Genomic DNA, 25,753 nt, shown 5'->3' with positions numbered 1-25,753 from the left:
GGAGACCGATAAGACGTAAACATATCAAGTAAAAGGCAACAAAAGCGTTATGATGAATGCGAGTTTTTATTTCATTTTATTTCATTTACTTTTAATTTAGAAGTATGCGACTGTGCTTAAAAAATGAAAGTACGGACTGTTATATCACAACATTCGATATAGCCTATTCTTATATTCTTAACACTGGGAAAATGTGATCAATTATGTGTTTTGAATGGTTTTCGAGCATTATTTTATTGCGGGGAAAATAATGTAATGCCTTGTTAATGCTGCAGTGGCAGAAGGAATCCTTTGCAGGATTCTACACACTTTTTCTTGCAGTCATGAACATAGTCGCCTACAATTACATGAAAAGTGTCTCAAGCAAGTATAGCCCAGACCCTGCGGTCAACCGATTTCACCGAGCTTCAATGTACCTGTGGGGAGACACTCAATGGTAACTCGTGTATAAGGGTTTAATTCAAAACTCTTTCGTTTTCGAAAAAAATGAGGTCAGATGTCATTATACAGAATCTGCTTCGGACAAAGAGGAGGTGGTAGAACAAATTTTACTTAAACATGTCAGGTCTGCAACCTAATAACTTCTGAAAAATTGATGAATCCCCGATTCCAATGCAAGGCATATATACTTGGGAGTTACATCACAGCGGAGCGGAGTGGTGGCCAAGTGGTCACCGTGTTTGTCTGCGAACCTCGTAGACGTGAATTCAAGTCTCGTCGCAGCTATGATTTTTGCACAAAATAAATTAATATGTCCGCCTCTGTGGTGTAGTGGTTAGTGTGATTAGCTGCCACCCCTGGAGGCCCGGAGTGGATTCCTGGCTCTGCCACGAAATTTGAAGAGAGGTACGAGGGCTGGAACGGAGGGGTGTCCACTTAGCCTCCGGAGGTCAACTGATTAGAGGTGGGTTCGATTCCCACCTCAGCCATCCCGGAAGTGGTTTTACGTGTTTTCCCACTTCTCCTCCTAACTTAAGGCCAAGGCCGTTTCCTTCCCTCTCCCTTCCAATCTTCCCATGCCCCAGCAAAGCCCCTGTTCAGCATAGCAGGTGAGGCCGCCTGGGCGAGGTACTGGTCATCCCCCCAGTTGTATCCCCGACACAGAGTCTGAAGCTCCAGGACACTGGAGGGTAAATAGATAAATAAGAATAAGAAGATGATTAAATTAATATTTGAGGGAACGTTAAGATAAAAATTGGAACACAAATATTACAGAAATTGCAGTACAGTTTATTTTCTACCTGAATTTTTTTTTTTTTGCTATGGGCTTTACGTCGCACCGACACAGATAGGTCTTATGGCGACGATGGGATAGAAAAGGCCTAGGAGTTGGAGGGAAACGGCCATGGCCTTAATTAAGGTACAGCCCCAGCATTTGCCTGGTGTAAAAATGGGAAACCATGGAAAACCATTTTCAGGGCTGCCGATAGTGGGATTCGAACCTACTATCTCCCGGATGCAAGCTCACAGCCGCGCGCCTCTACACGCACTACCTGAAATTAATATAGGCCTAAACGTTCTCACAGTTACTGCTGGATATCTTTCTATATATATATAAATATCTGGATATCTTTCTGTTAATTTTAGGTAGAAAATAAAGTTCCACTACAATTTGATTATTCATTTTATTCACATTTTACCTTCACATTCCCTGAAACAATGATTTCATTTGTATTAAAATGTATGTCTATGGCTGGACGCGAACTCATGTTGTCACGGTTAGCAGACAAGTGCGATGACCACTCATCCACTGCTCCACTTGTCAAGGTTGCAACTCTTCAAGTATATAGATGTTGTGTTAGAATCGGGGGATTCATACATTTTTCGGAAATTATTAGGTTGCAGACCTGACAAGTTTGAGTAAAATATGTTCGCATTTTAGTGTTCTATCACCTCCATGTGGTCCGAAGCGGATCCTGCCTCATGATATTTGTCCTCACTGTTGGAAACTCTAACGTATTTTCAATATCGTCTAGTATCTTGTTCATTATGGCTTTGGTAATTAGAAATATATCTTCTGACAACTCTAGAAAGTAGTTATTTTTTAGTATGGGTCATCCTTTGCCTTCTTAGCTTATAAATAGTCTTCATACAGCAGTAAAGCTTCAAACTTACTTCTTATACATGCCTCCATTTTGAAATTTTAGCAGTTGTTAAGAGGTTTAACACAGGGCTGCTGCCAGGTTAATTTAACACAAATATTAACATTTGTTAGAGTTAACAATTCTTGATGTGACGACCATTTTGTTAAATTATGTGTTAAGTCTCCTTAACAGCTGAGTTAACACTTAACATTCGTTGAAGAAACCGGGCCAGAATCTTGAGAAGGGAGACCAACTGAAAATGGCCATAGGTGGGTTAACTATGTGCAATCCTAACATAATGCGATATATTTACTTTGCCAGAAAAATTAGCTGTGCTTCCAGTTATCACATGTATAAAAGAACGATGTTTCTCAACATTACACCGTCTGAAAACATATTTACATATTTCTACTAGAAAAAGCACAATCCTGAATCAATGATGCTTGTAGTCTAAAGGGATCCAAAATCCAGGTCATCGAACCCTCATTATGGTACTTATCACTAAGAAAGTAGAACCATGGTATTTATCATGTTGCGGTACTAATCAAAAGGAGCGTAGACTCACATAATGGTACTACTCACAGTTAATGTAATATGCACATGTAACACAGACCTATGGTGTTTCTCACATTGCGGCACCATTTACAGTTAACGCAAATCTATGGTGCTCCTCACTTAGGTGTACTAATCACAGGGACTCCTACTATCCCATGGTGTTGCTCACATAGTGGGTACTAATCATAGGCAATGCTGACTCATGGCTCATATAGTGGTACTAATCACAGGTACTGTAAAACTCACCCTGATTCACACACTGTCGTTACTAATCACAAACCTATTGTGTACCTATGTGCAAGTAAAGGCAACCCATGGTGTTCCCCGCGTGGTGGTACTAATTACAAGTAGTCGCATAGTTCTCATTCGATCATCCTTTGGTCGCTCCTTTTAGTCGTATCTTACGACAAGCAGGGGATACCGTGGGTGTATTCTTCGCCTGCGTCTCCCATCCACAGGGGGATGTGTGTTTGGTCCGCGAGAGCTATTTTATTTCGCTGAAGTCCGCCGGCAAGCCGGTTAGGACCTTCCTATCTGCCACGTGGGACGTGGCACATGGGAGTATCACCTCTTCCCCTGCTATGTCTGTATAGTAGGCTCATGGCATTTGAATGGATTAGCACTCCTCGACATACATAGAAATTACACTCCAACTGCAGAATATGTGGAGAGACAAAGAAAGGGGAAAAAAATAGTAGTCTGGACATTGTATTATTTGAACATTTGAGACAACCGGAATGAATTCTTGATTCAAATTCAAATTCATTCCTAGAGCGTGGATTCATCATGCCAGTTTCATTCTTCAACCTTGGTGAGTCCCATATTGACATATTGAGTTTAATTAATTTTATTTAAATATATTTGATTCCTTTCATGGATTTTCCTGTTATGTAAAGTGTCTCACCTATCATATACAAATGACCATTGACCAAAATATATGATTACTGTGTAGCATAAGTGTAATACTGGCATGTGGCACTGGTACAAGCATTTTTAACAAAACGAAACAGATGTTAAAAATTTGTTAAAAATTGTAGCCTAAGGCTATAAAAAAGATACGTTCAGAAGGTATTTATGAAAATATTCTATTCAAACATAGGAAAATAAATATACCACAATGTGATGATAATAAATACAGTAGAACCTTGATAATTCAAAATCACACCTAATTCGAAGAAGCTCCCATTCCCGGAAACATGAGGTACGGTTTTGCACGTTATTTAAAGTGTTTAATTCGGAATACGGATAATTCGTAATTCGAAGAACAATGTCTGTTCCATTACTGAAATTCAGACTTTTAATTCAAAACTACTTTCACTCACTTCGGTGTGTCTACAGTGTGCTTCGTATTTGCTAAGTTCAAGTGAAATCGTCAGTCTTCTGTATTCGGCGTTTTAAGGAACGCCATAATATCACGTAGGAGACAGTGTGCAGAGAAGCAGAATCATGAACAATGGTGATGCCAACAGTTGTCGAAAAAGAGTGGCTCATATAATCAATTCATACGAACCGAACAATATTGTCATTAATAATACCAATATAAATGGTCCATTATTGGACATTATAAATTCTCCAGCTCACTCACTCCTGGTTGCGAGCGTTTCGCCCCCATGTGCTAGGCTGGGCTCATCAGTTGGTACCTAGCACACCTACCAAGACGCAGGGCTAGTAGTGTATACCGTGGAGGCCACTGCGTAGGCTAATTGTAGCCACCGGCAGTGCCAATGCACTATGAGATACTTTGTCTCATTACCAAAAATTGATGCCTGCTTGGCCATCAGATGATATAGATGTTGATTCCCATAGGGAATCTGAAATATATGTTCCGAATGAGTAAATTTATAATACCAATATAAATGGTCCATTATTGGACATTATAAATTCTCCAGCTAACTCACTCCTGGTTGCCTGGTTGTCACTGTTGATGAAACTATGATTTTTTTTAATGATGAGCACTTAATGTATTAAACAGTTTTAAACGAGAGAAGCACCAGCTGGGAAATCGTACATGGAAGCGAGACTTCCCGCCCTTGTCATAGGAAAGTTTGATAAGCCACCATGTTTTAAGGGCGTCAGGCACTTTCTGTGCAAGTACAGGCATCTAAAAAATGCAAACACTAACTAATAAAAAAAGCACTTGCACAGGGGAACCAGCAATATTTTTCTTCGTCTTTGAATCGTGTGGATTTTTTTTCGTTGCGTGAGGTTATATTTGCCAGTGATTTATCCAAATGCATTATTTGAATAGGACTTACGTCAATGCATTTTGTTGGATACATTTCAGAAACAGTATTCTCCATGGCACTTGAAATGTTTAAACTGTGAATCAAAGCGACTGCATGCATTAATGGGTCTTCTAATACTTTGTGATGCAGCAAGGGTTGGCATTTCTGAATTAGGAGTCGGCGGTTAATTCAAAATCATGTAATTCGAAGTCTGATTTTTGTGTCTCAGCGACTTTGAATTAGCGAGGTTTTACTGTACTGAAGTCAATTTTAAACAATTTTAATAATGACCCCACCCCACCCCAATTAACAAAATTCTGCATAACACAACAGTCTAATATGAACCACATCAACTTCCTCCCTCTTCATGCTCTCTCCTGAGTGAACACAACTGCTGCAAGACATGCCACTTTCATATACCCAACACCACTTCCACTCATCATCAAGTCTTGTTCATAAAAGGTTATCGTAACTGCATTTCATCCAACGTCATCTACCAGCTTCAATACAGACTCTGTCCTGCTTTCTACACTGGCTTAACTACCAACACTCCAGCCAAACAAAAAATGTCTGCTGCAATTGTGCAAAACCTATAATATGGATATCCCTGTCCCCATTCATGCCTGGCACAATCAAACCACATTTGATGTTTGTTTCACAGTTAAAATCCTTAAACATTTACTCCCATCTTCCCACTCTCTTAACCTTAGAGATTCTAAAGTTGGACATCAACTAGTATTCAGGTCTAAGGAAGCACCTAGCCTTAAAATTAGGTAACTGCTACTTTTTTCCATTCTCTAATCTCACCTACTCCCTCCTGCTTTCTTTTTTCTTACAACAGCATCTAATTTTCAACAATGATCACTACAATCATTTTTTATCCTCCACTGATGAAGACTACTGCTGAAAAGTTTGAAGACAACTTTCCAATTAAACATTACGATTCAAATACTTTTAGGTAAAAAGGTGCAACAGTTCTTCACAAAACATTTTAATTTCTTACCTTTTTTGACATCCCATCTTGTCGACGGAGGATCTCTTGCAGGGAATCTTTTAGCCGTTCCAGAGTAGTTTCTGTTGTTCGTTTTTCATCTAATATGTTAGAAGTTTGTTTTGTAATTTCCATATCCTTTCCTGCAAGACACAGGGAATTATTCACAAAAGCTGATAATAAAAGTTAAGTAAAAATACTTAGTTTAGCTAATGAGAAGCCTACAATCAATACTTTAACTGAACTTGTTAGAGACAATATGCTACTTCTAGATTCGTATATATATTGGCGACTGGAAGTTAGATTAAACAAGAAGTGGAGGAGAGCATTAAGTCATGTTTTATCCTTTTAAATAAAACTGTTCATCACACTGTGGAAGGATTAACTAAATCAGTGACTACCACCCTTCAACACTGTTCATGCCATCAGAAGAATTGTGGGATCATTGACTAATTAATAAGAATCGTACTTAAAAGTTCCACATAATACCAGAAGTTATTTATTTTTCAAAATAACATGTCTGTTAATTTAGAACATGTCTCGTTCCCATTGGGGAAATCATCAGCTAAGGAGCAAAAGACAAGTTAAAAATAAAACGAGGATATTATGACACATTTAAAAGATAAAAAGTGTAACAATTCAAGAAACAATGTTTACAGATGAACATGCCTTCGAGTCACAAGGTTACAGAACCTTTAAAAGTAAAAATTGCAAACTTGTAATGAACAACATTCCCCACCTTGGCATAGGATATATTATTACAGAACGATTTTAGATGCAATCACGGACTTCACCTCTCCTAACAGCCGAATCTCGACTCTTTTCTTCCGAAGTTCAAACAAGACCTACACTACTGTCAACATACATGAGCCAATTAATCAGTTGAACAACTATTTTTTTGCTAGTGGTTTTTTTTTTTTTGCTAGGGGCTTTACGTCGCGCCGACACAGATAGGTCTTATGGCGACGATGGGATAGGAAAGGCCTAGGAGTTGGAAGGAAGCGGCCGTGGCCTTAATTAAGGTACAGCCCCAGCATTTGCCTGGTGTGAAAATGGGAAACCACAGAAAACCAGCTAGTGGTTTAACGTCGCGCTAACACACTGAAGTTTTTGGCAATGCAAAGATGGGAAAGAGCTAGAATTGGGAAGGAAGCGGCCATACCCTTCATTACGGTACAGCCCCAGCATTTGCCTGGAAATAAATTAGGAAACCACAGAGAACCATCTTCTCAATCGAACAAGACAGACTCACAAGGAACAAATACACAATTATTTTTCTTGAGGACTTCAACGCCCAACTCGGCAAGAAAGAAAATTCCGAAACCTTGTTAAAAATTACCTGACTTACCAGAAAACCAACCATAATGGAGAGAGACATGTAGAACTCTGTAAGGCATTCAACTGAATTATGAAATCAATTGCATTCAAACACCTACCCAAGAAGCAAAAACTTGGGCATCTCCAAACCCCACCCCTGGTGAGTTCCAGATCGATCACGTCGCTACTAAATCGAAAGCACAATGAGAGATCTAAAATGTGAAGTTTCTAAGAAGTGCCAACCTTGATTTTGATCATTACCTTTCCAAGATCACGCTCAAACTCCTTCCAAGAAATACCAGAGAGATCCATCTTAGAAAAATCAACATGTTTGTAACAGAAAAACTGAGAGCCAACCAAGAATTCACTGAGAAACTTTGCTCCTTGGATTGACAGAATTGGAAACAACTACATGAGACCCTGGTTGAAACAGCTAAGGAGACAGTCTCACTAACAAAACCAAGGAAACTTTCATGGTGGACAAGGGAATGTGATAACACCACTTGCCTGGTAAAAATGGAACTTGCTGAAGATCACATAGGTATATGTAATTGGGAGATGTTCTTAGATACAAGAAAAAACACTTCAAAAACTACCTATGGGGTACAGTATGTCTTTGACAAGAACCAGCTGGGACAAACTGAGCAAGACTTTGAGAAGGAAAACACTCCTGACTTCTATACAACTTACAAACAGAGCCTCAATACATACGCTCCATCAAGCCTACACATCTAGGATCCTGACAGAAAACTGCTCATAATGACAACTGCCAAATTCTGGCTAATTACTTTGAGTTTCTCCTCAACTGCAAAGCACCCCCCAGAATCCACATTCTTCTTCGAAGACAATACACCCACTCACCCAGATTCACTTCCATCAACAAAAGAAGAAGTCAAACAGATGATCCAGTCACTGAAAAACAACTGTGCACCAGGTGAGGATTCTATAATCACTGAATTATGGAAGCATGCTATTGATAAGTTAACTGAGATAATATGCAAGATTTGGGAAACGGAGAAATTCGCTGATGGCTGGACCTCAGTCTTGGTTCACCCTCTTCATAACAAAGGTGACAGAATGGAAGTAAACATGTCTTGCTCCTCACAATAACCTATAAGATTCTCTTGAAAGTTCTTCAAACTAGGGCAGAAGATCAACAACAACTGGACCCACTAGTAGGAGAATACCAAGAATGTTTAAGGAAAGAACGTTCATGTGCTGAACAGATCATGAATATTAAATCTGTTCTTGCATATATCACGCTTAGAAACAAAGAGTTTGTAGTGATTTTTGTTTTCAAGAAGGCATATGACCTCGTTGATCAATTCACCCTATTTGAAACCATACAAGAACTAGGCTTGGAGACAATAAAACAAGGGAAATCATTCAGCAGACCCTAACCAACACTAAAATTCAGGGGAGAGTTCTCTCACCTCTGTTCTTCAACAGCATACTTAAGAATATCATCCATGAGTGGCAAAGAGAAATGAGCAACCCAAAGCAGTAAAAAATGGGGTCAGGCTGGGTTACATAAACATGAAGATGTTAGGTGACTGCCCTAGCCTTTACAGATGATCTTGCAATTCTTTCGGTTAGCCTGGATACAGCTGCAGAACAGATCAACAAACTCCAGAAACGAACAGCAAAGGCAGGCCTCAAAATCTTCTTTGAGAAAGAGTAAGTAAGCTGGTACCTAGAGAGCTAAATGATGGACAGGGAAAGAACATGCAGATGGGAAAGTTCAAATATCTATGTGAGTGGATAGAGCCCAACATCTCTAAAGAAGTCTTTGCATCACGGATGAGAAAAATGGAACCAGCATATTAATTAACCAAGGGCTTCTAGAAGATACCACTACCCCTAAATGCCAAGTGCTTAGACATTACCGCACAGTTATCTGACCAGAAGCCTTATAAGGTGCAGAGTGCCTTGCAATGCAAAGGAGAAGTCTTATGGAGAAACTTGAAGTTAAAGAACGATTCTGAGAAAAGTCTCGGGCCCAGTAAATGAAAATGGTAAATACAGATGATAGCACAACCAGGAACTCTACACCCATGTGGAAAAAATAACTGACATGATGAAGAAAAGGAGGATTGTATTTTATGGTCACATAGCACAAATGAAGTCAAGGAGATTGACAAGCAAGATCTTAACCTACTTTCTGAAAGAGGAAACCAAAGGAGTCTGATTCACAGAGATGGAAAGAGACCTACATGAAGTTGGGGTTACATGTGATGATATTCAGGAGCGTATCTCCCTTAAAATGAAACTCAAAGAACACCAGAGTTTCCAAAAAAATGCCTGAGCTTAAAAGAGGCAAATTGTAGACTGAAGAAAGGAAATAACAACATCAAGAATGAATGAGATATTACTGGGCAAATGCTAGAGCTTGGGGAAGAGAACAGTTGGATTAAAATGGTCCATAGCTGGCTGAAAAGACAACAAGAAATAAAAATTAATTCTAATTCTGTAGAGAACAGTATATAAACACAGGAGTACTCTGAATTAATAAAATATTGTGACAACGTTTATTTTCCATCGTATTTCTGTAGAGAATTGGATGAAGCATAGCCCTCATTCAATCGGTCAATTGTCAATTATTTCATTTTGCCTCCAGGCACATAGCAAATTTTTGATGTCTTGATTACCTCTAGACACTCCCCTGGCTTTGTTAAGTGTTGTGGATTGCTATGGACAATCTTCCTTCAGGCTGATCACCACATTATTGTTATACACCATGCAGAATGGATGGTACTTCAAGCAATGACGTCCATGTAGTTGTAGGCTTTACCTCAGTGCTCTGAGACCTATAAATTTCATGACATGATCCTGGTGCAACATTATTAATTTGTATTCCTTGTCGGAATGGGATTGACCGACAACTTTACACTGGGAGCTGTAATCAGAAAAAAAAACGTACGCTTCACCACAGCACCTTTTCCAAATCTATTTCATTTTTCTAGCACAGCTTGTAAAGGTTCGTGTGCAATCCAATATCATGACGAGTAATGTTCTTTTACTTGGGTGAAAGTTCTTTCAACATTATACCTCGTTCTTCATGGCCAATGGATAAATGAACCTCGTGAAGTGTGCTAAATAACTCTGTCCGTGATGTAAAACAGAACACCACTCTCACCTTCTTCAGTCTACCTTTGTTCTCAACCACCATCACATTATAATGTTTCAGCAGCCAATAGTCCTGTGGTTCCTTCTTAGCAGTATCTTTTTCCTCATTGTCCAATAACGTTTGGTAACTGGTTTTGGTTAGAAATGCACAGAGTATGCCAGCATAGGTACATACTTCAGATAGTTCGCAGAACTGCTACTGCATGCCAGTATGCTCTGATTCTTGTCTGGACACTACACTCTCTTCAATCATCTCACACAGCAAAAGACTATCAACACAGCGAAACTTGTGTGCTTCGCCATTGCCAAATAAAGACTTGACTGTGACTGGTGCACACTGGGCTGGGGTAGGGACCACTGCTGAAAATCATGTGCTTTGTCATGCAACACCGAAGTATCATTATCAAAAGCATTTTGTACTTTGCTGTTTAGGCTTTGACATTACACAGAGTGTTCATTCAAAGTGTGAAATATTAACCCCCCCCGCATTTTCACCAGTGTATACATTTCCTGAGCATTAATACAAGTATTTAGAGATCAACTGGTGGATGAAGTAATCCCAGTTATTTGAGCCCAAAGACGAAAAGGACTTGGTGTCCAATAAATACAGCCTAATTCCTTTATTGCATTATAGATATTCTTATTCACAGGACTGTTTCTAGCATATTGAATCACTGAATCATTGAATCACAGTAGTTAAGATTATGCAAATTATGGTAATCAGCCTTTGCTGGCAGGACCTAGTGTTTACACTGCACTATGTCTTCTGGTATAGGCTAGAGCAATTTTGTTTCTTTCATTGAACTGTCTCTGTCTTATCCTTGGCTTTGACAATATGACTGAGGTATGAGCGATGCTAGTAATGCCATTCCTTGTGCAGCCAGTCCCTGCTATGAATGGTGTGAAAATTTTGCTCATAGGGTCAGTTGATGCGTGCATTTCAGTGGGCTTGGCAGGCTGATATGTAACAGCAACTTCTGGCTCGGTGAGGAAAGCAACGGGAAACTACCTCACTCCTCGTTTCCCTAGTACACCTCTTCAGTGATGCCTAGGCCATCTATGACAGCTGATGGCAGAGCTGTTGAAGATCCAACCAGCCTTAGGGCTGAAGACTGAACATGTACATGGATGAGACTTAGTGCACTCTTTTGAAAAGTTTATGGAATCTGAACTTAAAAAAATGATCTAACCATCTATATTACAGGCTTACAGTCAATAGTATTAGTCTTTCAGGTAATGTCATGAAAGTTTGAATAAAACAGAGGATTAAATTTTCATGCTTATCACAAAATTAATGGAAATATGATAGAAAAGACTGACTCAACCAATTTTGATAACTGATGATGTCAACCAACCTTTTCTTACAGAATTCATGTCAGCCAAAGTTACGACAAGAGCAGGGTTTCGACCTGCTGCCTGCAATAACTGCGATCCATCCTGATAGAAAAGAAACACAACTGGAATTGTTACATCATTTGTGCCATCACCAGACATGGCAAACATAGGTGAAGTAGTAGATGAAGTTCCAAAAGTATTGTCCACAACTATCCCAGCAATAGCACCTGCTTTCTCAATGCGACGAGCCTGTAAAACATACATCTTACTTTTAGTACATGTGTTACCTCATTTTTAACATTGTTCACAAGAAAAACCAATACCACATATACATTTAGCTTTTTCTTCACACATTTCTCTCAATTTAACAATGAAGTAACAGTGTCTTCTACAGGGAGAAGTAGGAAGAGGATAAAGACACAATCTTCAAAATGAAGTACAAAATGAACAAAATTAATGTTTAAAAAAATTATATAATGTACTGTAGTCAGGTAAAGTATGAAATATATCGAGAATGTGGAAGAAATTTCTAGTCAGGAAGTACGGCTATCAGAAAAGGCAGAAGCAAGGAACACATAAATACAGACGAGTCCAGCATAGCAAGATATGTGAAGAATAAAAAGAAGGAACTGTTTGTTTGTGTTGATTTTTGAGGTATGGAGTGGTATCACATAAGCAAGTAAACAATAGCTATTTCAAGTCAACTGGAGAATTCATACAACATGCTTTCACTTACCAGTGCCAGGCTCCTGACTTCCATCTGTCCTATTTAATCTACCTTGATCAGCTCTTACTCTCTTCTGACCCTGACAGTATTAGGTTTGTGAAGTCTAGAGACCCCCTTATTTTCACAACCCGGGGCCCATTCCTTTCCTTTGTGCTACATTCTCTTGGAAGGGACAACTTCCTTTTTTCTCTTCTGTTTAGAGTTAAGATGAGATGTTTATCTAGTTGTACTTCCTTGTAAAACTGATAAATACTGGTACAATCTGCATGGTACCCTGGTACCTATCCTCAAACTCTATATAAACACTCGTAATGCCAACAGCGATCTATGTCAGTGAAACATGGAAAATTACAGCATGGACAGCACGGAAGGTCAACGTATTCCAACGGCACTGTTTACGCAAAATTTTGGATGGCACGATCGAGTCGCCAATGAGGACATTTTGAGACAGGCTGGCTCCAAGAAATTACAAGATATTGTAATGGAAAGTCAAAATGTTTATACCAGGCCACCATATTCTTCATTCACTTACCAGACAGCCAATACTCGAAAATCACTATGCATTGCGAACCACTAGGAGGCAGGCAGAAGCCTGGTGCCAAATGTACAAAGAAGACCTACGAATAGTTAACATCAGGGGTGACGATATAGAGAATGCCTTTGAACAGGCCTTGCTGGTCAAAGCTTGTTGCCCTATGCACTTCACACTGAAGGAACCATTCAATGGTGGTGGTGGTGGTGGTGATGATGCAATTTTCAGTCTTACTGTTCCATCATTTACATAATTATTTACTGAAAGATAAAAAATAACACGGTGGGACTTTGTATGTTGAAAATAGAGTAAACTGATGATTTGGTCTTAATAGGGGAGCTTCCCAACCCGGCGGAAGCTGGATGAGGGAAATGGATGATGATGATGATGATGATGGGACTGTATTGAAAACTTTCCAAGTAATATCTTGGAACTTGGAGAGGAACTATAAGATGAACTATAAGATGTCTCTTTCAAAAAGAAGAAGAAACCTTGAGAAATGAGTACCACTTAGGTATTACAAAACTGGAACTATCAGATCATCTGAAGTACTTAGGATGGTAAGTGAAAACGAATTAATGTGTAGCAAAGGTAAATTTGTTTGCAACTGCAATCAAAAGTAGCAAAAACTATTCTTACATCGCACAGTTTTCTAACCAAATTTGCTATAATAATGAAAGTATGGAAGACAAGGGAGAAGGAGGTAACAGACATGACAATGGTACAAACATGCAGGACCAATGGCATTAGGGTATCTAAAGTTAACAGATAAAATCAAAGTAAGAATTGAACTTGTGGTGCATATAAACCTGCTTTAGTGGCATGGTCATGTTAAGTAAATGGAGTGGAATGGGTTATCTAGGGCAATAATGAACTTAGCCATGGAGGGAAAGAAAAATAGAGGGAGTTCTAGAAGACAACGGTACAGTACGGTTTTAAACAATTTGAAGGCATAAGGCATGATGTAGTGTTATTGCAAATAGAAGGTTGAAGAGGTGCTTAGTTCATTCATGAGACTTGTAGAATGAATAATGAAAGGCATAACAGTCTAAAATGAAGATGTATGTAAGCAGTGGTTAATTTGTAGCTAAAAAGCTGGGGGGAAGTCTCCCTTAAAATAAAATAAAAGGAAGGTATTTACATAACAGTAAATACTATCTCTGACCAACTCGGATTAAAGGGGTTGAAAAACAAGCAGATGGATTTAAACAAACATATTCTATAAAATTTAGTACAACATCAACATGTTTTGTTTCCAGTAGGTTTATCCTGATAAATTGGCTTGTTCATAATCAATTAAACTATATAATGTAACAACAGACTGCAAAACATGACCTTACTTTTCATACACACTATACAAAACTTACACAAATTTTCATAAGATTCCACAGTGACTCTATTTGGATGGTGATCCTTACTATTTGTGTTTGTGGCTAAACTTTCTAATAGGTAGGAGAACACCGTAAACAGGTGGGGATCACCGATCCCCTGTGTTCCCTCAGAAATTAAGCACTGTATGTATGTTACATACAGAGTAGGTAACTCAAAAAGTAACTTTCCCTGCTTTATTGTTCAGAAACAAAAGAATGGAGTTCACTCTGAGACCTGTGGAATATGTCTTTCTCAAAGAAACGTTTACTATGTTGTGTAAAATATCATCTTGCATATGACCTGTGGAATATGTCTCTTTCAAACAAATGTTTACTATGTGGTGTAAAATATTATTGTAGAATATTTTATTTGTAATCCTTTTATCTATCTAAATTTGGAAATGTAACTACTAAATTGTAATTTATTATTATTGTTGAGTGATATTTTGTAATGTTCTGGAAATTTTTGTGACGCAGACTTTCAAAACAGGGTGTCTGCCCCTGTCGATTCTAGAAGCATGTTTTTACTAATTTTGGAAGATGGAAAGTTCGCGATTAGGGTTAGGTGATGTTCTGGAATATTGTGAAAACATCGCGACTTGGTAAGGGGTTTTGATTGGTGGATCTGGGTGGCGAGAGGGAAGCTTCTGTGGTCTGATTGGTTACTCGGTGATCGCACCGGGACCAGCCTTGCCTTCTTAAGAGAGCGAGGCAAGATTTCGTGGTCTTTTCATTTCTCGTTAGTCCAGCGATCAGACACACGTAGGCGATTCTCCCTCCCAGGATGGGCTGCCTTGGGGTAAGCGCTGTTGGTTTCATTTCAATCTTAATTTGTATTTAATGTTTGCTTGTACTTTCACATAGGAGTTTACCCCTACTCGCCCAGACTCGCCATTCAATTATTTAGATGCCTTAGCTTTTCAGCTGGGCCTGCCTGTTTGATTTTGGAGGCATTTCCTTTCCTTTTCTTGTAAACCATGTAATTAGTAGATTCATTTTATTTCCCTTCGGGGTTTGCCTCCAGTAACTTTGTATCACTTGTTGCACGCTAGTTTTTCCTCTGCCCCACATCAAAAGTGTTCTTGGTGTGGGAGCAAGTTGAACTGGCCTCTGCATCAAGTTTAAGTATTTCTGATTTCCCTTTGTTTTCATTACGTGGCGTGATTGTCTGAAAGCGCGTTAACTTTGACTTCATATCGTATTTGTATCATGTGGTTCCTATTTGCCTTAAACGTTGTATTCTGGAAGTTGCATTATGTTAAGGTATCTTTGGTTAGCCTCTTTGACTTAAAAGAAAAGCCCTTGGCAAATTAATCTAATTTGTTGTTGTGAGATATCGTAACTGAATTTTGAATTGATGGATTTTGTTTTGGATTTTCTTTGTACTGTCTATTTTGGAAAAAATATTAACAGATTAAGGAATCACCATTGAATTTTCTTAAAATCTGCCACCTACATATCCCCATGGGCCTGGTACGGTTTCCGTGCTCCACATCCTTATTATAGTTGTCACGTTGCCCAACCTGATGTTCATTTGTTTAGACTTGATGCAGTTTATCTGATGTTTTGGCTTGTGCTAAAGATGCTAAAGTGCCATGTAATTTAATTTTTCTTTGTTACGTGCTGTGCAACCAGAGAAGACCAGTTACACACTCCAAATTATGTATCCGATAGTCTGTAGTTGCATTGTGCACAGGTACGTACGTCGGTAAACCAGAACGACGCAATGACAGTCGCAAAATGGCCAACTTACTGAATGAGTAGTCGCAGAAAGAGGTATGTACAGTGATCAGTTTTCTGCAGGCAAAAGCACAAAACCTGTCAATATTCACAAGAGGATTGCGTCTTTAAACATAGAGAAAGTGAAGTTTGTCCAAAAAGTGTGGAAGTGGTAATGCACATCTGCAGAGGACTGAAGGACTCTGAAAGATAAAAAGCGGAATGGTCATCTATCAACATCAGATACATTTATTAATGCCACTGATGGAATGGTACAGGAAAACAGATGTGAAACTCTATATCAGTTGAAGGTGATCACACCAAAGAAAGGAGAAACTCATTTTATGCTATGGTATGCTAAATGCTTGAATAACTTTGGTGTTTACATTAAAAAATAAGGGAGTGATGTCAAAATAAAGCATACCGGTAATTCTTTATCTTGAGCTGTCTTTACCTGTTCACCTAGAAACATGTTTTAGACTTATCCTCAAATATTGCAATATAGGAGGGAAGGCCTGAATAATTTTGGTGATGCTGGTGTTTAACAGTGAGCAACCATTCTCAATAAATACCTGTTACCTGTCATATAATAGAACTGTTCATTTTCTCTATGGTCTGTGGTTTATGAGAAAGACATCATTTTGATTTTATTTCAAATGAGAAACCATGAAAAAACATTGTTAAGGAATGTCAACAATACTTGAAACTATCGGTATTATCACATTGGTAGTGTGATATCCTGGTTTGGTCCATTCATGTGTTTCAACTGTAATTCCTAATACTATCAGTTTGCAATTTCCTTATAAGAAAGGCCCAAGGAAGTATTTCATTTTTGCTTTCCGTGGTGAAATGTGCAATCAATAAAATAAGGTACTGAAGATAAAATGACACTTACCTTATCAACAAACATGCAGTCACCTCTTTCCATTATAACCACACGACCAGCTAATCTTTCTGGGTTTACCAACTCTTGACAGGCTCTTAACGGGTCAGCAACAGCCAGTCTACCCGTCACCTGAAATTAGAAATCGACAAAAACATTATGCAAAAGTTATATAATATGTTAGGCAGAACACAATTCTATTTCTTCAAAAACGGAGAAACAGAATGTTGCCAGATTTGAAGAGATGAAGAGCATAATTATATCAGATTGAAGAATGATTCTATTTCTGGATGATTTCATTTCTATTAAACTGTGACAAGATATTCTACATGTTCTAGATATGATTCATGGTGTAGGTTAATACAGTCATGTCCTAGTCTGTGAACCAATGGGTGAGTGACATAGTAAGTGGTCCTGGATGTCAGGATAGCAACTGCTATGGAATAGGAGTGGAGATCTTGGACATATTCTGAGTCATGGCCCTCCATGTACTCAGGTAGCTAGTACTATACAACCCACTGTGGTCCCTAACCCGTTCGAGGAGAGATTCTCACTGGTCTATGTGTAAGCAGGGTAGCATCCTGCTTTACAGAATTTTTACCAAGCACGCTCAGAATGTTTTACGCAAGCCTCAGACCTATGGGAGTAACAGAGTAATAATAATGTTATTGGCTTTACGCTCCACTAACTACTTCTTGCAGTTTTCAGAGACGCCAAGGTGCCGGAATTTAGTCCCACAGGAGTTCTCTTACGTGCCAGTAAATCTACTGACACCTTCAAATACCACCGGACTGAACCAGTATTGAATCTGCCAAGTTGGAATCAGAAGGCCAGTGCCTCAACTGTCCGAGTTACTCAGCTCGGCAAAGTAACAGAGTCCCACTTTCATTTGACAGGTGAGGGACTCGTTGGAACTTGGTAAACAAAATGTAATTTGATAGGGAGCTATCAATATTAATGTGGTTAATGGAAGAGTCAGCAAAGAGAATGTGCTGGACTTGTTGAAAGTTAATGATATTCGGGTAAGGGGAGGTAATGAGGAAAAGATAATAAATTGTTCTTAACAGATGTCAAAAAGGAAAGGGCATAGTATGGAGTAGGACTGTTCATCAGGAATACTATTGCATATAACACAGTTTCTGTTAGTATGAGAACTGTCTCAGAATATTCACCATCACAGGATGCAGATGAGGATAAAGTTCACAACTTTCATGAAGCACTGAGTGACATCGTAGTCAGGGTCAATAACAAGGATAGGATAGTTAAATGAGTGATTTCAGTGTGAAAGTTGGAAACAGAAGTAAAGAATATGATGAGGTGATGGATAAATGTGGAGAAGATATGGAAGCTAACAGGGATGGGAAATGTTTGCTGGACTTCCATGCTAGTATGAGATTAGCAGTTACAAATACATTCTTCAAGCATACGGCTATCACTGTTACAAATGGGAGTGTAGGGGCACCAGATTCATAATAGAGTACTGTATGTCATAACCGACTTTGAATTTAGGAAATCTGTTAGGGTAAAATTAATGGACGTAAAGGTCGCGGTAGAAGAAAACACTCTTGGCTGAGGAATGTACGGGACTGGACAGGACTAGATTTGTGCAGACTTCGCTGTGACTGCAGCCAACCTTCAGTAGTGGAGAAGGCACTACAAGAAGTTAGGAATGTGCAGGTATTCCAGGTTTTAAAAAAATAATACAGACCACTATCTGATCTGTAGTGAACTACCTACCTCTACGCCCAGGACAGAAAAAATTATATCTGTTTTCTGGCGAATAAGGGTAGAGAACCTCAAGGACGAGGAAATAGATGGAAGTAATGAATATGATTAGTGAAAAGTTCCAAAAAATATATAGTCAGCAGGTTCAGAATATAGAAAAGGTCCAACTCATTGGCTGAATGGTCAGCGTTGAGGCCTTCGGTTCACAGGGTCCCGGATTTGATTCCCGGCTGGGTCAGGGATTTTAATCACCTCTGATTAATTCTTCTGGCCTGGGGACTGGGTGTTTGTGTTTGTCCCAACACTTTCCTCTTCATATTCAGACAACACAGTACATTACCAACCAATACAGAAACACGCAATAGTGATTACATCCCTCAGTATAGGGTTGGCATCTGGAAGGGCATCCAGCCGTAAAACAGGGCAACATCCACATGTTCGACACACTTCGCACCCGCAACCCCACAGATGTGGGAAAAGCGGTAGAAAAAGAAGAAAGAAGGTTCAGAATATAGAAAAAGAATGGGTGGCATACGGGGATGCTGTAGCAGAAACAGCAAGGGAATGCCTAGAAACAACTGTGTGTAAAGATGGTGGAATGATGAAGTCAGGGCAGCTTGAAAATGTAAAAACAAGACTATCAAAACTGACCCCCCCTCAAAAATATTCTGATATAAGCAGGGAATTATTTGTAGATGAAAGAGAGCAAAAGAAATTATTGTAGAATCCAAGAACAAGTCAGGGAAGATTTCGGTAATAACCCGGAAAGGCTTAGTTAAATGGCAGGGGAACTTTTCAGGACAGTAATAAAGTATCTTAGAAAGGGAGGGGAAAAAGGAAATGAATAGAGTTTTAGATAAATCAGGTGAACTCATAATAGATCACAGGGAATAACTGGGCAGATGGAAGGAGTATTTTCAAAATCATCTTGATGTAAAAGGAAATCTTTCTTGTGGAAGTTGCGAACAACAAAGTTTACAGGGAGGAGAACAATTATGGCAGTGCAATTATGCTCGAGGAAATGGAAGGGATGGTAAATAAACAACACTGTCATAAAGCAGCAGGAATAGATAAAATTGTATCTGAAATGGTCAAATATAGTGGGAAGACAGGGATGAAATTGATTCATAGAGTAATAAGATTAGCACGGAACGTTCATAAGGTATCTTCTGATTGGTTCAAAGCAGTAATTGCACCCATCTATGAGCAAGGAAACAGGAAGGATTGCAACAACTATAAAAGTATTTCATTGATCAGTATACCAGGCAAGGTGTTCATTGACATTATGGAAGGGAAGGTCCGATCAATGGTTGAGAAGAAGTTGGATGAAAACCATGGTGGTTTCAGACCATAGAGAAGCTGTCAGGGCCAGATTATCAGTGTGCAGCAAGTAACTGAAAAATACTATGAGAGGAACAGACAATTATGTTTATGTCCTGCAGATCAAGAGAAGGATATGGCAGAGTACAAGCAATCAAAGGCATTTATGTTAACAATTGGGCTGCAGTGAGAATTGATGTCAGAATGCGCTCTTGGTTTAAGGTACTTACAGGGATTAGACAAGCCTGTAATCTTGCGCCTTTGTTGTTCATAGTTAAATGGATCATTTACTGAAAGGTATAAAGTGCCAGGGAGTGATTCAGTTACCTGAAAATGTAGTAAGCAGTTTGGCCTATACCAACTACCTGGTCTTAATGGCAGACTGTGCACAAAGCTTGCAATACATGTGCAATGAGTGACACCATCTGGTTGCCTGCTCACCAATTTCAATGTTTCATTTTACTCTAGGTCTACCAGATGACAGAGTAAACTGAAATTCTCTTGGGCAGTGTCTATGACTGAGATTTTAATTAATTCTGTCAGGTGAACACCATATGGTGTCACCAGAGATCCTTCACATGCTGATAAAGTACGACATGGAGAGATGAATGGGCTTTTTTCCCAACCTTCAAAAATCCAACTACCTCTGCCGAGGTTGAACCCGCTACCCTGGAATGCGGAGGCCGACACTCTTATCACCGATCCACAGAGGAAGCTGTCAATCGGGAAGAAACCTAAGAGGATTGAATGCCAGGTTGGGAATACACAACTGGAACAGGTAGATAATTTTAAGTATTTAGGATATATTGTATTCTCCCAAGAAGGTAGTGTAGTAAGCGAGATTGAATCAAAATGCAGCAAAGCCAATGTATTGAGCTTGCAGTTGTGAAAGAAGTATTCTGCAAGAAAGAAGTCAGCTACCAGGTGAAACTATTTTTACACCAGTCTGTTTTCAGACCGACTTTATTGTACGAGAGTGAAAGCTGGGCGGACCCAGGATCCCTTATTCAAAAGTTAGAAGTAACAGACAAGAAAGTAACGAGAATGATTGTTGATACAAAGAGATGGGAACAATTTCAGGAGGATACTCAAATTAATGAAGATGTATGCATAAACTGGCTTCAGTGGTGGGGACAAATGAGGCGCATGGAGGAGGACAGGTTATCTAAGAGAATAATGGACTCAGTCATTGAGGCTGAAGGAAATCCAGAGAAACCAAGGCAGCAATGGTTAGACTCAGTTTCTGATGATTTAAAGATAAGAGGTATAGAACTCAGTGAGGCCACAGAGCTAGTTACAAACAGAGGACTGTGGAGGCATTTAGTAAATTCACAGAGGACTGAAGACTGAATGCTGAAAGGCAGAACGGTCTACAATAAAGATGTATGAATGTATGTAACTAGGCAGATGTTTACCAAATTTACCCTTCTTACCAGGGATAAATATAGTACCGATACAAGGTCTGTTTCTTGGAATCACTGTAACATAGCAGTTAGGCCTTCATTCAATACATACCTGAATGAGAATCATATTCAAATATGAGGCAGTACACCAATTAAAAAATCAAACATGGCATCAAGTCCATTACAGTTGATTGCTACAGCACTTGCAGATGATACATTTTCAGATCATTGCAGAACTATTAATAATATCAAGTAATTGCTCACTTAGCCTACAATCTGAATACTAATTATAAAAGCCAGAATTCTAAATCTATTTATATATAATTTCCATTTATTTTGGAAAGACCTCCTGTATTTACAGGCTGCTGCTAAGAACAAGGTAAAACATATCGTCATCATCATCATTGTTGTTATCATCATCATCATCATCATCATCATTGTTGTAATCATCATCATCATCATCATCATCAGCTTCCTCTTGGCTTTCCACCAATTTAATGGGGTCGACACTTTGGATTTGAACCAATTTAATGGCCGGATACCCTTTTCCTAATGCAATCCTATGAGGAGTGATGTAGTCACTATTGCACGTTTTTATGATAGTTGGTAGTGTGGCATGTTGTATGCAAATGAAAGGAAGTGTATTAAGAAGGACACCCTCTGCTGCTGGGAATCTAACCAGAGTCCTCTGAACCAAAGGTCAGTATGCTGACCACTAAGCCAAGCAGCAAGTCTTTAAAGGTCTAAGGATATGCATTTCATATTAATGATAGATGGATGATATTTTTCCATATAAATTTCACCAACATTATAATTACAGATTGATTTTGTTTTTTAGTTTACATTCAGGGCAAAAAAATCATGTAATGCAACCTGCATATAAATATTTTGCAGAACTGTGCTCTGTTGTTGCAGATATTTTTCTAATTAATGGAAGTCCCATATAATGTTTTCATTAAGATACAGTACTATATGTTTATAAATATCATGACATATTAAAATTTGGATTTATTAGAAAAGCTTTCAGAGCTTGCACTAACAGAAATTTTGTAGCTCACCTCTAAGGTATTAATGAAAAGAAACCTTTTCCAGGTGAGGTATTGGCTAAGAGTACGCAGAGAAATTCAGAGAAGAAATCTATCCAATTCAGAGAAGAAATCCATCCACTACAGGAAGTTAAATAATAAGTAGCTGAAACCTGCCAAGACATAATGGTCAATGGGGTGAATATTTATTGAAAGATTTCCTTATATATGACATTCCTTGTACTTTACTTTTTTTTTTTTTTTTTTTACAATTTTCTTTACATTGCACTAACACAAATAGGTCTTACGATGACGATGGGATAGGAAATGGCTAGAAGTAGGAAGGAAGTGACCATGGCCTTAATAAAGGCCTGGTATGAACATGGGAACCCACGGAAAAATATCTTCAGAGCTGCTGACAATGGGGTTCAAACCCACTAACTCCCGAATGCAAAATGATAGCAATGTGACCCAAATCATGCAGCCACTTGCTTGGTGCATTCCTTGTACAATTATCCTTTGGTACTACTGCAACTTTAAAATATATCTCTCTTGACATTGCAACATTTAACTGGGCATGGGTGAAAACTGGCCAAGGGAAATAAGAGACCTACACGTTCCTTGAGGCTTAAGGCTCGTGATAAAATGCCAAGCAAATTGGAAATTGATGCCTTTTGAAAGAAAATGGAAGTGTTTTAGCAGATGTTGTTAAGTCAGTTTGAGGGATTAGAGCTCTCTGTCCAGCTTCATCTCCACTTATTATTTCCAAATATAAACTGGTTCAATTTAGGAACCATTGGGAAACGTTCCGATTTCTAAGGAGCATAACTATGGCTCCAATTTTTAGAATATGAATATGTGGAGGCAAACCATTAATTCGAAAGAATTCAAGAATTCAAGAATTCATCATCACCATCATCATCATCATCATCTCCCGGGTCAGGGTATTTATGACACTTCTCCATCTTCCTCTTTCCTTCCACCATTCCTCTTCCACGATCTTATCCCAGTCTAAATTTCGTCTTCTCATGCTGCTCTTCACTGATCCAATTCACCTTGTTCTAGGTCTTCCTCTTGCTTTCTTGCCCTCGCACTTTGCCTCCAGCATCTGTCTTGGAATTCTATTCTCCTCCATCCTCTTTACATGTTCAGATCACCTGAGTTTATTCTTTTCAATTCTCTCATTTAGCTTTCCTATCCCAACTTCCATCCTAACATCTTCATTTCTCACTCTGTCTTTCCTTGTCTTTTTTATCATACTTCTTAGGAATTTCATCTCACTTGCTTGAATTCTACTCTCTTGCCTGCTAGTTGAAGTCCAATTCTCAGCTGCATAAATCAATACGGGTACATAATACATTTTGTACATTATCTCTTTACTTTTCCTTGGTACTTCTTTGCTCCAAACAAGTTTCCTTACACTTTGGTCGAATGCATTGCCCTGCTGTACTCTCCTGCTAATCTGCATGTCCACCCTAGCATTTTGCATTAATTCACTTCCTAGGTATTTAAAGCTGTCCACAATTTCCAGACTTTGACTTCCAATTTTCACAGCGCCCCCTTTCCTTGCCTTTCCCCTCTCGCCATCACCATAGTCTTGCTTTTATCTGTACTGATTTTCATGCCATACTTCAATTTTTTGTTCAGTACATCTAGTTGTTGTTTTTGTTGCACTTCTTTGCTGTTCTTTCCCCAGATCACAACATATCTTCATCTCTTTATCTCCATAGTCTTCCTTTTCTTTCCTTTACAATTTTGTCCATGGCCATAATAAACAAAAGAGGTAACAGCACACTCCCCTGCCTTAGTCCAGTCTTATTCCTAAACCATTCTGTCTTTCCAAATGGAGTCAGTACCCTGCTAACACAGTTGTTATACATTGCATGCACCATTTTTCTTCCAAGTCTCCTTTTAACCATGGTTTCCCAAACCTTCTCTCTGGGGACACTGTCATATGCCTTTTCTAAATTTATGAAAGTCATGACCAGATGCTTTCCATATTCCCAGTCCTTTTCCATCAGCTGTCTCATGCTAAAGACTGGGTCCACTGTAGATCTTCCACTCCTGAAACCATATTGTTCCTCTTGTAACTCTCCTTCAATCTTTCTTCTTATTCTTCTTTCTAATATCCTTTAAAGTATTTTAACTACCTGCAATATAAGTGTGATTCCTCTATAGTTACCACAAACTTTCTTGTCCCCTTTCTTATTATTCTTATTATTCCTACTACTCCTATTTTCCAGCCTTCTGGTACACATTTGTGTTTCCACATACACTTTAGTAGTTGGTACAATCATTGCATACCAAAGAGTCCAGCAGCCTTTAGCATTTCCACACTGATTTCATCCATCCCTCTTGCTTTTCCCATCTTCATCTTTTGTACTGCTAACTCCACCTCCAACATTGTTATATCATCCCCTGTTGTTTCTATTGCTTCTTTTGCTTTCTTCTGTTTGATCTCAGTTCCATTCTCGCCAGGCTGTCTTCTTTTCTTTCACCGCTATCCTCACTTCTTCATTCCACCACGGTTGTTCACATTCAATAGCTTATCAAAATACTCCTTCCATCTTCCCTTTATCTCTTCTGAGTGTGTTGACAATTCCCCATCTTCCTTTCCCACTAGCTTTGTGATAACTCTTTCTGTCCTCTTACTTCTTAAGAGGCCATATAGCAAGCATCCTTTTACTGCCACTTACATCCACTTCCATTTTTTGTGTAAATTCTTCCCAACTCCTCTTCTTTTCTTCTCATAGGTACCACCTTCTTACATCTCCATTTGCTGTTGAGATACTTCCTTTTGCTTTCTTCTGTTTGATCTCAGTTCCATTCTCGCCAGGCTGTCTTCTTTTCTTTCACCGCTATCCTCACTTCTTCATTCCACCACGGTGTCTCCTTTTCTTTCACTCTTTTAGATGTCCTGCCACAAGCACTCTCTGCTGCACTAACAAATGCCTTTTTAAAATTGTCCCACTCCTCTTCTACATTTTCCACTTCAGTAACTGAAATTTGTAGCTTCAATCTCTCCTGAAAATCTTCCTGTACATTTTTGTCTTTCAATTTCCATACTTTTATTTTCTTTCTCTTATCTCTTTTAGTTTTTCCATTTTACCAACCGTAATTTTGCCCCCACAACTCTATAGTCCCCATCAAATGCTTCTTCTGGTAAAGCTGTCACATCCATCAACTTCCTGTGATTTGTTTTTTCCACCAAAAAGTAGTCAATTACTGATTTTGTTCTTCTGTTCTACCCATATCTGGTAATTTTCCTGCTGTTTTTCTTTCGAAACCATGTATTCCCCACTATCAGTCCATTCCTTTCACAGAAGTTCACTAGTTTCTCTTCTTCATGATTCTTTTTCCCATATCCACAGGGTCCAATGACTTCTTCCTTTTTTGTCTCTTGTTTCTGACCTGTG

The 25,753-nt window shown here is 38.9% G+C and overlaps 1 protein-coding gene across 1 annotated transcript in view; it reads right to left on the bottom strand.

Moving 5' to 3' along the window:
* Positions 1-25,753, bottom strand: part of Edem2 (ER degradation enhancer, mannosidase alpha-like 2) — a 212,239-nt gene that overhangs the window by 10,890 nt on the left and 175,596 nt on the right. Inside the window, exons 16-18 of the mRNA XM_068225114.1 lie at positions 16,877-16,996; positions 11,654-11,882; positions 5,868-5,998 (exon numbers count right to left, since the gene is read on the bottom strand). Of these exons, the coding sequence (XP_068081215.1) occupies positions 5,868-5,998; positions 11,654-11,882; positions 16,877-16,996 (480 nt within the window). The remainder of the gene's footprint in view (positions 1-5,867; positions 5,999-11,653; positions 11,883-16,876; positions 16,997-25,753) is intronic.

This window comes from Anabrus simplex, chromosome 1 (genome assembly GCF_040414725.1).
Source record: "Anabrus simplex isolate iqAnaSimp1 chromosome 1, ASM4041472v1, whole genome shotgun sequence".
Taxonomy (NCBI): domain Eukaryota; kingdom Metazoa; phylum Arthropoda; class Insecta; order Orthoptera; family Tettigoniidae; genus Anabrus; species Anabrus simplex.
Note: the sequence above shows the minus strand (reverse complement) of the source record. Positions and strands in the feature narration are given on the sequence as shown.